Here is a 12,180-nt window from a genome sequence, read left to right as displayed (position 1 = left end):
TCAAATTAATAATATTCTTTTCCTTAACATGTAATGAACTGGCTCCGTTTGGCCTATTGTCTTTGAGGAAGTGGATTAAACTCTCAGGAACAAGGATCAAGAGATTTACGCTGGGGGACCAGAGAACCTGCTGCATTTCAGGTACTTTGCAATAAAACTGAACAGGAAATTTCTGTTTCTATGCTCGAGCTGCTCCAGACTTTGGAAGCCTTCCCTGAAAAAGGGGTCTGGGAAACATCAGCAGCTCTCGGTAAAACGCACGACCGAAGTTTTTTTGATGCTGGTGGTCCTGATGTTAAAATTCCAGAAGAGTTAAAGGGAGCTTTACGAAGAACATATTTTTCAGTAAATCCATGCAGGGTAGGCAGCTCTCGAGCACGGGCCCGTAATCTCACGCAGGCAGAGCCCTGCATTGACCTCAACAACATCTGGACAGGTATTTTCACCTACATATGCTTTTTTCCCTTCAGTTTAGATCAGCACTCATGACAAGGTGGGCCCCAAGGCAACGTTTTTTAAGGATTCTGGTATCGCGGAATCTGTGCGTATGTCCACGTCCGTGCAGAAAAGCCCGCATCCGAAAACACAAATTTGATGTTTCCAGCTACAAACCAGTGACTGTTCACAGACATGATTTTATTCAACCCAGCACTCTTTCAAAGAGCAAAGAAAGAGCATCCAAGCGTGTTTCTCAGCCTGATATTTAGGAGGGTGCCTTTACATTTCAATTCTCGAAGAAGAATAGTTAATACATTAAGTGCACATATACCTCTCGTAGTTAAAAATCCAAAGTGAAATGTTAACACTTCACCTGGTGAAATCTATCCTAGGACAGCTTAAAAAAATCCTAAAGCACAGTTATTTACAGCAAGGCAAAAGACGAGGCACTACAAAGGAAAACAAACTAAAAGAAATACTTAATTAAATTCACAGATCAGCGCTGAAGTATTCGGTCAACCTAAAGCCCTGTCAGCAACAGAGATGGTATCAAAGGTCTCACAGAGTACTATGGGATGCTCCACTTGAACAGACATATATCGACACTGAGAAACAGAGACCAAATTATGAAGTTCCCAAATAATAAAATAATGCTTACGCGGCTATAGAAATGTTAGCTGCCGACATGGGGCTGACTTCGGCCACTTCCTTGGCCTTTTGCAGAGCGAGCTTTTGATTGGTGGCTTCCTCCATCTCCTCCTCATCCTGGTGCAGAAAATCAAGAGAAATCAGAGCATGCATCATGTAACGGCAATAGCCAGAGCATGAGTCATACGCGACTGTCACCGCCGTGCTGCGAGAACAGTGGAAACTCATTGAAGTAAGGCAGAATTTCACAAGCCCTTGCAAGGACTCGCGGGTAGGGTCTTGGTGCCAACAACAGCTGGTCAGGATGAGAAATGCAAGGCTTGGTCAAGTGCTTAGTGCATTTTTACCACAATTCTGTCTCCCTTGCAAAGTTTTCTTACCTCTCTTGGGTCTCCTCTTATCACTTAGCATTCAGGTAGGAGATTACAGCAGGGCAGGGAGAGACCTGACCATAAGTGTGACATTTCTGGGGGGAAACGAGCCCAGAGGTCAGACCTGCATGTGTAAACACACTCTAAACTCTACATGCTACTTAAATGCATGACACAGACTCCTAAATCCTTCATGACTTCTTCCCAGTGTGGCTTTTCTGAAACAAGTCCAATAAGCAACACTGGATTTGACTGGTCCTGCTCGCATCAGTTATACCCCAGATATTTCCACTTCTTCAAGTTGAATCACCGCAGACATACAGGGTGAAAAGAGAAAGGAGGAGCCCTCTTAAAGTGGTGTCAAACAGAGATCAGAAAGACGGTTACGTTCATGCTTTCTGCATACCCCCCAGATTGCGTGGATTTTTAACTTCTGTTGGCGTTGCAGGTTCCCGCAGAGCATAACCGTGATTTATTTCCTCCTCCTTGGTGTAATGACAAGAGAACTACTGCTCAACTTCAAACTAGAGGATCTTCAGCAATGAGATGAGGGCAAAAGGTAAAGAAACAGCCCGGTTCATTTTCAGTGGTCATCTAGGTTAAACGTCCTTTGAGCTTTCTAGCCAGTCAATTTAGACAGTAAAATCCTGGCAGGATAAACATGGACCCTCTGATGGCAACGTCGGCATCACACGTGCTGAGGGAACAACCACAAGTCAGGCTGAGAGCAGTCACAGGCTCCTCTGTCAAACCTTATGAAATGGCACGGGTCTACCTCTGCTCTTCGACAGCAATGCTGTGAAACGGTTATGCTTAAAATAATAAGAGGGGACAGTAAGACATCTAACTTGGAAATAGGAAGTCATACAGATTTATCCATCCCGAATACCATATGCATAAAGAGTTCCTTGCTCTGACTTTGCTGTTATTTGTTTCAGCTGAAATCATTGCGGAACTGTTTTCCTTTTCTCCTTTAGACGGAAAAAGGAAATGACGTAAAATTAATAAAAAAAAAATTGCTACCATTAAAGTTTCCATTTATTATTTTTTTTCCTTTCCAAATATTAGCAAATCTATAAGAAGTAAATTCTTCACCGTTGCGAATGAAGAACCTGAGACAGGCCGTGGAAAAAAAGAAAGCCCCGCTGAAAGATGATATGAAGTCAATATTTCTCAACTGCGAACTTCCAGTAAACTCATCAATGGTTTGGAAGCTTGTTGTGAATCAAGGATATCTGCAGAACATGGATCTTTTGAGGAGTAAGGCCCCCAAATAAGAAGGCTTTTAAGGTTTTCCTTTCATTCTGCAGCTATCGTCAAGGTGTTTCTTCTCTTGAGGACTCTCTCTAGCAGGGTTAAAATCACACACATTCAAAGGCTCTTGATTTTCCTTTCTGTGCACCTAAAGCACCAGGTGCAGTTTTTACCATCTCTCTAAAATTTGTAGCTTCAACTACATTCTCTCTGGAGCATCAGTAATTCTGCCGGATTCGATATCTCAAAGTAACAGCAGAAAAGAGCCGTTGTCGTTATGAAGGCAGCCATCCCTAACTCAGAACACGCTCGCTCTTGAGCGGATGACTGCTTAATCATATCTCTGCAGCTCCTTCCACCCAGAGATTGCAGATCATTACAAAAAAATAATTAATTTTTTGCCTGATCCCTGCACTACCAGGTCTCACTGGGGCACAGGCTCATCGTCTTCTGCTCGAAGAAACCAGCTCTGAGCTGCGATGGTGACATCCATCCATCCATCCCTCCCTCCCATCTCCCACCAACAGCCCAGACACCATCATTATATTGGGACAAGTGCATGTAAAGGCCCTGCCGATAATGACATCTCTCTTTTTAGGTTTCCTTTCTGTTTTTCTGGAGTTCCTCCCCTTTTTCTTTCAATCGTATTTCTCGATCTCAACCAAAATGCCAGTTGCCAAACTGAAATCCAGGCTGAGAATAGCAAGAAATGCTTTAACCTTGAAAGGCTGTACCAGCAAGCCTAGAAAAAGCAGGGAAAGCAATTAAAAAGTTTGAAAACTGAGTTCTGAGCGAGGATTAAAAGAGCTAAGTACATCTATGTTGGACAAACAAGTTCTCCAGGATCTAAAATATTACATAAACCTTGAAGACAGATTAGCCCATATTTCAGGAAAAATTCCAAATCTCCGTTTAAACCACGCAGTTTATCACATGGTAAAACCCACCTTTGGTGCTGCCCGTAAGGACGGGCACAGCTAACGCTGGCTGTTCTTTATTAAGTTCACCCAACTAAAGCCCTCGCTGTTGGGAAGGAGGAGGAGGGGTCTTCACGGCTGTTAGACTCTGGTTTTTGCCGCTCATTTCAGTCCCTTATTTCTGGGGATTTCTCGACTTTTTTTAAGTATGTTTTTATATATTCCTATGTAAAATTCACACATTACTCCTATCCCACCTTTCCCAGGGGTTGCTGGCAGCGCAGAGAGATCAGAGAACACACTTTGTGCTTTAGGATAACAAAGGGTCACTTACGGGGGGGTTACATGCCAATTTAACGAGGATGAAGAACGAACTGCTGCGTGGCACCGGAGACATTAGGGGATGGTCCGCGGAGAGAAGATTTTAAAAGCAAGTATCGGGGGCAATTTTAGATTCCACTTTGAATAAATGAACAGGAAAAAAAAAACAACCCTGTCATAGAAGGTGGGCAACCCAAAGAGATCCAGGACACTTCTGAGAAATCACTAATCATGAAGTTGGCAGAGTTTAAGTCAGCGGTAAGGGAAAGCCAGCCCAGGAAGAGGAGAGAGACCTGGGGAGAGAGAGGCAAAGGCTGGAGAACAGATTCTTTGTATATTCAAAGCAAAGAAGGCGAGTCTTTTTTTTTTCCTCCACCAAAAATGAGTCATTCCAACATACTGGCGAGTTCTGTAACAGACATCGGATGATCGAGCTTCAGTTAAATATAGTTACAGTTCTCATAACTTCTGTTACAGGTCACAAGGCCCAGCTAAGGCTACCAAGAAATGTTCAAATGCCATGATAAAAGATGTCCAAATTAGCGTGCAGAAGTGGAGATGCTGGTTGAGACGTTTCAGTCCTGAAGGGCAGCTGGAAAGCTTTTTGTCTTTCCAAAACAGAGGCAGTTGCAAACTCCTTACTGTTTTCCCCCGTTATACGTAGCACTGATCTCCATTCGTTTTCCAGCGTAAATGTCAAGGAAGTCTCCTGAGATCAACTGACTCCCGAGTAACTTAATTATATCTCCGGGCCATTTTGGGTTTTGCATGATCATATTTACTTAGCAATAAATCCCTCATTCTCCAGGTATGCTGGATAATTGAATTACTTTTATCTTTTTCCCTCTTCTTTTGAAAGCCGTAGTGATTTGGGGGGGGGGATCATAAATAAAACTAAAGCAAAAAAAAGAGTTTCTCAAGAAGCTTTATGATTTGGCAATGCTGCTGAATCCATCAATATTTAATTATACTTTAAAAAACACCAACAAAGGCAGGTTTCGAACCATCTCAGCCAGCTGCTGAAATATTCACAAGAAAGCACTAAAAGGATTAAGAAAGAAGTAGGATGAGCTTCATTATCTAAGAATTATGCTGGGCTTGATCCTCTCTCTCTCAGCATGTGCAAGGGATGCCCGTAAATCAGGCTGGGAGGAGGGAAGCCCCCAGGCTGGAGGTTTTGATGGCCTTCAGAAAGAACAGAAACAGCTGAGCTGATACAAGGGAAAAACTTCCCCGAAAAAAAAGAAAAAAGACAACCGAGAGCCATGAAACAGAGCCCTGAGCTGCACGATAAGAGAGGAAGGATGCAGAACATGGTCTCGGAGACACAGAAACATTTATTATACACCTGAGAGCCACCAGCCTTCTTGTAGCGTCTGTGCTGGGTATCGGCTGTCAGGAAACCTGGAAGCTGAAGCCAGTCACGCAGCTCCCCAGCAAAGGGGAGCTGGGAAAAACAACCTCAGCTGAAACAAAGACACGGATTTTAACTGGGAACGGGTGGCTGCTTTGGTCTTCGGCAGCTGCAGTGAGGTAGGAAACTCCTAGAAATCTCTGTGTCCCTGAACTGTGGAGTTGTGTCGTGCATCCATGAATTACTGCACCTTTCTTCAAACTCTAAAAGAGAAAACATCCTTGCGTGCTGCTGCATAAGCACGTGGCTAGTGACCCTCTTGCCCTGTAAGGAGCATATAAGCTAAAGCTTGTAAAATACACCTGCTAAGGTGGCCACACGGTGCTTCTTTTGCCACTAGCAGGTCACCGTGACTGGCGGCGGCGGCAACAGCAGAGATGGGCCGTGCGTGGCTTTATCCACCGGGTGAGAACAAGCTAGAAATGGGCAAACAAAAGCTAACGTTGCCTCATAAATACAACCGAGCGTGCTACAATGAGAACTCAAGAGTGTGTAATCACACAAACACGAACTGCAGCACTTGCAATCCTCCCTGCGCAACACTGAGGCTGGAAGTTTTTCTCCATGGGGAACGCTCCAGTATAAATCTGCGCATACGGTAAAGTCACATCGGTGCCATTTCCCTCTCTTGCCAGGACCTGGCTTTCTGCCTGTGCTTGGGCTGGTGCCTCCAACTTCTCTTGCACCTGGTAAGAGGCAGGAAGATTATAACATCTTCACTGAGTATTCACAACAGCCCGGAGTTGTTTTCCAGGGAGTTGATTGGAGACCGTTAATTCTTTGATTCATCCCGAAACTCAGCAAAGGTACGAAACATCAGTGCGAGACAGCAAAAGCAGCAATACAACACCTGCTTTTCCCCATCTCGAAGCTTCAAGTCAGCCAAAACCCGTTAATTGCTTCGCCTCTGCTCTTGAAAACGGCAAACGCTGCGAATGCCTCTGCACCTCCGCGCAGCGGCGAGATGAGCAATGCCCACTGCCCGCTCCCTGATAAAATGGGACTAAAGAACATGACACGTCTCCCTGGAACAAGCCTGAAATTAAATAAACCTGAACAAGAATAAACCTCTGGGTCCCTCCCTGCAATGCAAACTGGTAACGAGAGATACCGCGTGAGGGGGCTCTAGAGGAAACCGCGGGGTGTCTGGGAGGGTCAGTAACTTGTGCTTTACATCCATCAGCTGGGGTCTAAGTTTGAAGAAACAGAAATCTCGTACGTACCTTGGTCAGCTCTTGGGCATTGGCCAGATTGTCAACAGCGATAGCCAAGAAGACGTTCAGGAGCGTATCTTTCGGGGAGCAGCTAAGGAAAAAGTCTTCACATAGCCCATACAGTAAACTGTTGCCCTCCTGCTGCCACCGCCCCTCTTCCCCCACTTACAAATCATCGGTATATTATGGGTTGACCCCTTGCATCGCTGCTTTGTCTTCATTTCTACCTCCCACTTCTGCTGGGAGCCAGCTCTGCCCTGCAACAGGGGCTGGACACCCATTTCTCCCTTCCCCAGCACACCTCCCTGCTGAGGACCCACACACGGGCTGAGCAGATGGGCTTTACAACGCTCTGGGTGCAACCAGCACGGGACCACGTGGTGGTCCTGCAGACACAGAGGGCCCTGGGGTTTCAGTCCAGAAAATCCACACCTACACTCCTGCCCATACACACAGACAGAGGATTTTACTTTCATTTTTTTCCCCTCTTGTTTAAAAGGGCAACCGCTACAACTCCTGGAAATCGGTCATTTTAAAGCCAACATTTGCATAATATATACAAGGGCATTGGATACCACGAAGACGTTGATCTTAGGTCACTGCTGCGTTACATACTGGTGGGAGGAAGCTATCATGACTTATCACACCGAAGTCGCTATGTCCATTAGACCGCCGCGGACATCCTCTGTCCCGAACGCCGCAGCCCCACACAGAGCCCCGCGACAGCAGAGCCCGTTAGCAGGACGCCCAGCCCGAGCTAATGAGATCTGCCGGGAAACGGGCCGTTAGTCCAGGCCAAATTGCATCTAGCCCAGCTAAACAACCACCAGTGCCCACGCCAGCCTGGGTCTCTGCAGAGCACTGAATTATGTCACCGAGACATAACATTTCCCCGTAATTATCTATTCATATTTTATTTTCATTTTTCCACTTAATGATTCCAGCTATTACTTGGCCCTTCATATATTTCATTGTTGTTATTCCAGCTACACGTCTGCAAAACAGCCCCAAAACAATTGTAAATCAGATACCTTTGCATATGAAAGGAGAGCAAGCAAAGCAAAACCAAGTCTCAGCTACTCTCAAGGAAGAAAATGCATTTTGCTCTTGCACACTACCTGGGGACAGGAGCGTCACTCACTTCATCGCTGCGTAAAGCTACAGTTGCTCCTCTAAATATGAACGTACATGAGAGAGAAGTTGCTCTCATGAGTATTTACCCTCTGGAGATTCACAAAGGGTTTAACAGCAATGTGCTGCTACTGCCTTTGTATTACACTGGCCCTGACAAAGCCGAAAACTGCATCCAGCTCTGGAGCCCCCAGTGCAAGAACGACACGGAGCTGTTGGAGCGGGGCCAGAGGAGGCCCCGGAGATGCTGGGAGGGCTGGAGCCCCTCTGCTGTGAGGACAGGCTGAGAGAGCTGGGGGGGTTCAGCCTGGAGAAGAGAAGGCTCCGGGGAGACCTTCGAGCCCCTTCCAGTCCCTCAAGGGGCTCCAGGAAAGCTGGGGAGGGACTCTGGAGCAGGGAGTGTAATGACACGATGAGGGCGGATGGTTTCAAACTGAAAAAGGGTAGATTTAGACTGGATCTGAGGAAGAAATTGTTTGCTGTGAGGGTGGTGAGTCCCTGGCCCAGGTTGCCCAGAGAAGCTGTGGCTGCCCCATCCCTGGAGGGGTTCAAGGCCAGGTTGGACGGGGCTTGGAGCAACCTGGGCTGGTGGGAGGTGTCCCTGCCCAGGGCAGGGGGGTGGAACCAAATGATCTCTAAGGTCCCTTCCAACTCTAACCATTCTATGGTATAGAGCCTGGGACCAGCTGCAGGGTCCCCATAAGCTGAGTGAAATGCCTGTAGCAGTTTCAAGCAACTAATCCAGTTATTTTCTGCTGGATGAATGTCCCTGGTTTGTCCTGGGAGTTGGAAGCACTGCCCAAAGCAATGCTGCAGTGAAGGCAGGACCAAGGGACAAGGGCGACATGCTGGGGGCAATCGCTCCAGTGATGGGAGGAGAAGTGAGGTGTCAGCCCCCAGGGTGCTGGCGAACCTGCACCGAGATTTTGGGAATCCGTGGCCTCTCTGTGCCCCTCTGATTGCTTTCCATTTCTCAGAAGGATGCCAGGAGGAGACATCTCAGGTGTCTCTATAAACAGAGGAGCCAGGAGGGGTGCAAGGCTGATTCACCGGCTGCAGTCGTCTCTGCCGAACAGGAGCGTGCCCAGCAATCCTCCTGCTCCCGCGGGCTCTGGCCAGCCTGGCTGCAGAGCCACTGCCCCATGTCGGCATGGCACCAGGAGACTTCCCAGGGCAGCCAGGGACCAAAGTTGGCCCAAACAAGCAGCTCAAAGCCTCTTTGCTTTCCCTCTCAAGAGCTTTTACCAAGCATAATTCAGCCAAGGCTTCAGAACCAGACGTTCATGTCTGTAATTCCCATTAAGACGAGTGTCTCCAGAGCCTGAACGCCTATCAAAACTGGAGCCGCTGCTTGTGGCAGCGGAAAGCAGGAGCTGGATTTAATCTCTTAGGATGCATCTGCATCCTGACGGATGGGACGCACAGCCCTGGGGTTTCTCCAGGCAAAAGCCAGGTCATCCATCAGACTTTCTCCATTTCATGTAACGCGGGATGGAGGGTTTTGTCACGTGAAGATGATTCCTCTGGGACAGACAGAGGTTTGAGGTACGATGCCCATCACTTGCTGTTTCTTTCCTCTCCAGCAGGCCAGCGAGGAGCGCGGGGTGGGAGCACCCAGTGAGCCCGGCAGACAAAGAACAAGAAAAAGGTTAAGATGATGCCGAAACGATCGCCTCCCTCCCACGCTGGAGTCAGAGCTCAATCAGCTCTTCATTTGCAAAGATGCTAATTTCCCCATTTCCTTTTAACTGAGGGTTGGCAAGAGGGGGCTCCTGCTTGAAGGCCGGAGGTGCAGGCAGGGAGGCAGGGGGTGCGGGCAGGGAGCGGCAGGGGCACCGCTGCCCGTGGCACCGCTGGGGTTTCTTCCTCTGGGATGCTTCCAACACATTGGAAATGCTTCCAAGCCTCCCTGCTCTGGGAACGTATGTCTCAGTAATAAAACTCTCTTCCTACCCCTGCCTCCTACACACAGACGCTGAAAATGTCTCATGTAACATAATCAACCGCTGGAAATATAATTAGGTTTTTTTTATTTTATTTTTTTTTTAACAGATCAGGCTGGTTTGATGCGTCTCCAAGTGATGCAGTCTGGCAAACTTGGGTGTTTCTGCCCCCCCCCCCAAAAAAAGGTCCCTCAGCCCTTTCTGCAGAGCTTGGGGTTTCCCAAATATCCCCCGAACGCCAGCCTCGGTGCAGGCTGTGCACCCTGGGCGGACGCGGGGACCTCACTGGCCAGCTGGGCCAGCGGCTGGTGCCCAGTAGAGCTCTCCTGCTCCGGGCAAGGGCGAGGGCAGCACCCTCCAGGCATTCACTGCTTTTCATTTCAGGCTCCTCTGCTGTTTTTCATGGTTTTTTTTCCCTTTTCTTTTCCTCCCCCCTCAACAGATGCATCAATTTATCAATTAACTGGATAACAATGCATACAGACATGGTGTAATTTCCTAGAAAATGGGCCAAATCCTGCTGTCACTCTAATCATACTACTTTCATTAAACCATTTCAGACGCAGAGGTCTGGCTCCACACAGACTCTCTGGAACTGGGAACGTAACGCAAGAGACTTCCGACTTACAAAAACAAAGTTTCTGGATCTTTTCCTTGCAATAGTCCCTTGAAAAAGTATCATAGAATCATAGAACCTTCATGGTTGGAAAGGACCTTTGAGATCATCGTGTCCAAGCATACACACACACAAAAAAAAACCCCTACAATCTCTGCCACTAGAGCATGCCCTGAAGTGCCACATCTAGACGTTTCTTAAACACCTCTAGGGATGGTGACTCAACCCCCTCCCTGGGCAGGCTGTTCCAGTGCCTGACCACTCTTTCAGTAAAGTAATTCTTCCTCATATCTAACCTAAACCTCCCCTGCCGCAGCTTCAGACCATTTCCTCTGGTCCTGTCCTTATTCACCTGGGAGAAGAGGCCAACACCCACCTCTCTACGCCCTCCTTTCAGGGAGTCGTAGAGGGCAATGAGGTCTCCCCTCAGCCTCCTCTTCTCCAAGCTAAACATGCCCAGAGTAAATGGATGCAAAGAAACAACTGAGCTGCAGTGGGAAGCAGGGGAAGCCGGCACCCGCCTGCCTTTCTTCTTCATGAAAAAGAACGATCGCAATGCCCCGAGCAGCTCTGGGAGAAGAAAGGGGTCCCTCATGTTGAAAAAGAGCGGGTTTTGCAAGCTGACCCAAAATCGCCCATGCCAATTCTCTGACAAGATCGGATCCCGTCTGCCTAAACTCTTAGAAATGGACTCACCCGATGCCAATGTTCAAAAAGTGAAAATAAACCCCCTCCCGGCAGAGGAACCAAAGTGCCTTTTGCTGATGAGCATCCACAAGGGCTTGGACTGATTCCAGTGGCAGAAGCATAAGAAAATAAAAATGAGAAGTCCCACTCAAGAAATTCAGCCGCTGTGGACGTGTTGGGGGGGGGTGGGTGCTGGTGGCAAATCCACACTTGCCATAAAGCCGCTTGCATTAAAAAAATATATTTTTAAAGCCTTTTTGGAGGGAATTCTGTAAGGGAGAGAGGGGACATCTTTGTGAAGACCCAAGTTAGAGCAGAAAAGACAGTTCACATTAATCTAATCTATAATTAAGCTAATGGACAACTTGGACCGCTCTCTATAGGGTGTCCCCGTGGTGTCTGGGGGGCTGTGGGGTCTCCTTGGGCAGGTGAAGCCCAGGCTCAGACACGTCCCGCACCCCGGGCGCTCTCCTGTCCTTAACATCTCCGGGGCACTGCAGCATCATTGACATTAATGACTATCTTACTTACCGCAAAAAACGCAGGACTGGTCTTTTCTGGTAAACTTAAATTTATTTCCAGACGTTCCTGGTTATGTTTTGACAGTTAATGATAACTTAAGTCCCTGGTAAGTCAGACAGTTCGGCTCTCCCTCAGAGATAAATGGCTGCCTGCCGCTTGCTCCCAGCATCGAAACCGTAGCTGGGGAAGAGCAGGGGTAGCACTGACCCCACTGAAACACCGTTTGAAATATCAGTGCAATTCCCACGGAAAACAGGCAAGGAAAAGATTTAACCCCTCGTCCTCCACCACACACCCCAGCCTCAGCTCTCCCCTCCTGCCCACGCTGCTTAAAGGCAAACAGGATTGTGGGTGATTCAGAAGGTCAGAGAGGAAAAAAATAAGAGGGGAGATTTAGATGAGATCTGAGGAAGAAATTCTTGGCTGTGAGGGCGGTGAGCCCCTGGCCCAGGTTGCCCAGAGAAGCTGTGGCTGCCCCATCCCTGGAGGGGTTCAAGGCCAGGCTGGACGGGGCTTGGAGCAACCTGGGCTGGTGGGAGGTGTCCCTGCCCAGGGCAGGGGGTGGCACTGGGTGGGCTTTAAGGTCCCTTCCAACTCTAACCATTCTATGATGCCATAAGGCTCTTATAAGCTCTCCGTGAAAGCAGCTGATGTTCTCAGACTAAGTTTTTGAGAGACAATCTGGGCCAGGCCTCTAATTCTCC

At 48.0% G+C, this 12,180-nt stretch overlaps 1 protein-coding gene across 9 annotated transcripts in view; it reads right to left on the bottom strand.

Annotated features, from left to right (window-relative positions):
- Positions 1-12,180, bottom strand: part of CACNA1B (calcium voltage-gated channel subunit alpha1 B) — a 311,383-nt gene that overhangs the window by 101,721 nt on the left and 197,482 nt on the right. For all 9 annotated transcript variants that reach the window (XM_063353305.1, XM_063353296.1, XM_063353297.1 and 6 more), the window contains 2 exons: positions 6,587-6,654; positions 1,097-1,203 (listed from right to left, as the gene is read on the bottom strand). In XM_063353305.1, coding sequence (XP_063209375.1) covers positions 1,097-1,203; positions 6,587-6,654 — 175 coding nt within the window. The remainder of the gene's footprint in view (positions 1-1,096; positions 1,204-6,586; positions 6,655-12,180) is intronic.

This window comes from Chroicocephalus ridibundus, chromosome 15 (assembly GCF_963924245.1).
Source record: "Chroicocephalus ridibundus chromosome 15, bChrRid1.1, whole genome shotgun sequence".
Lineage (NCBI taxonomy): Eukaryota > Metazoa > Chordata > Aves > Charadriiformes > Laridae > Chroicocephalus > Chroicocephalus ridibundus.
This window is presented reverse-complemented; position numbering and strand designations above follow the sequence as displayed.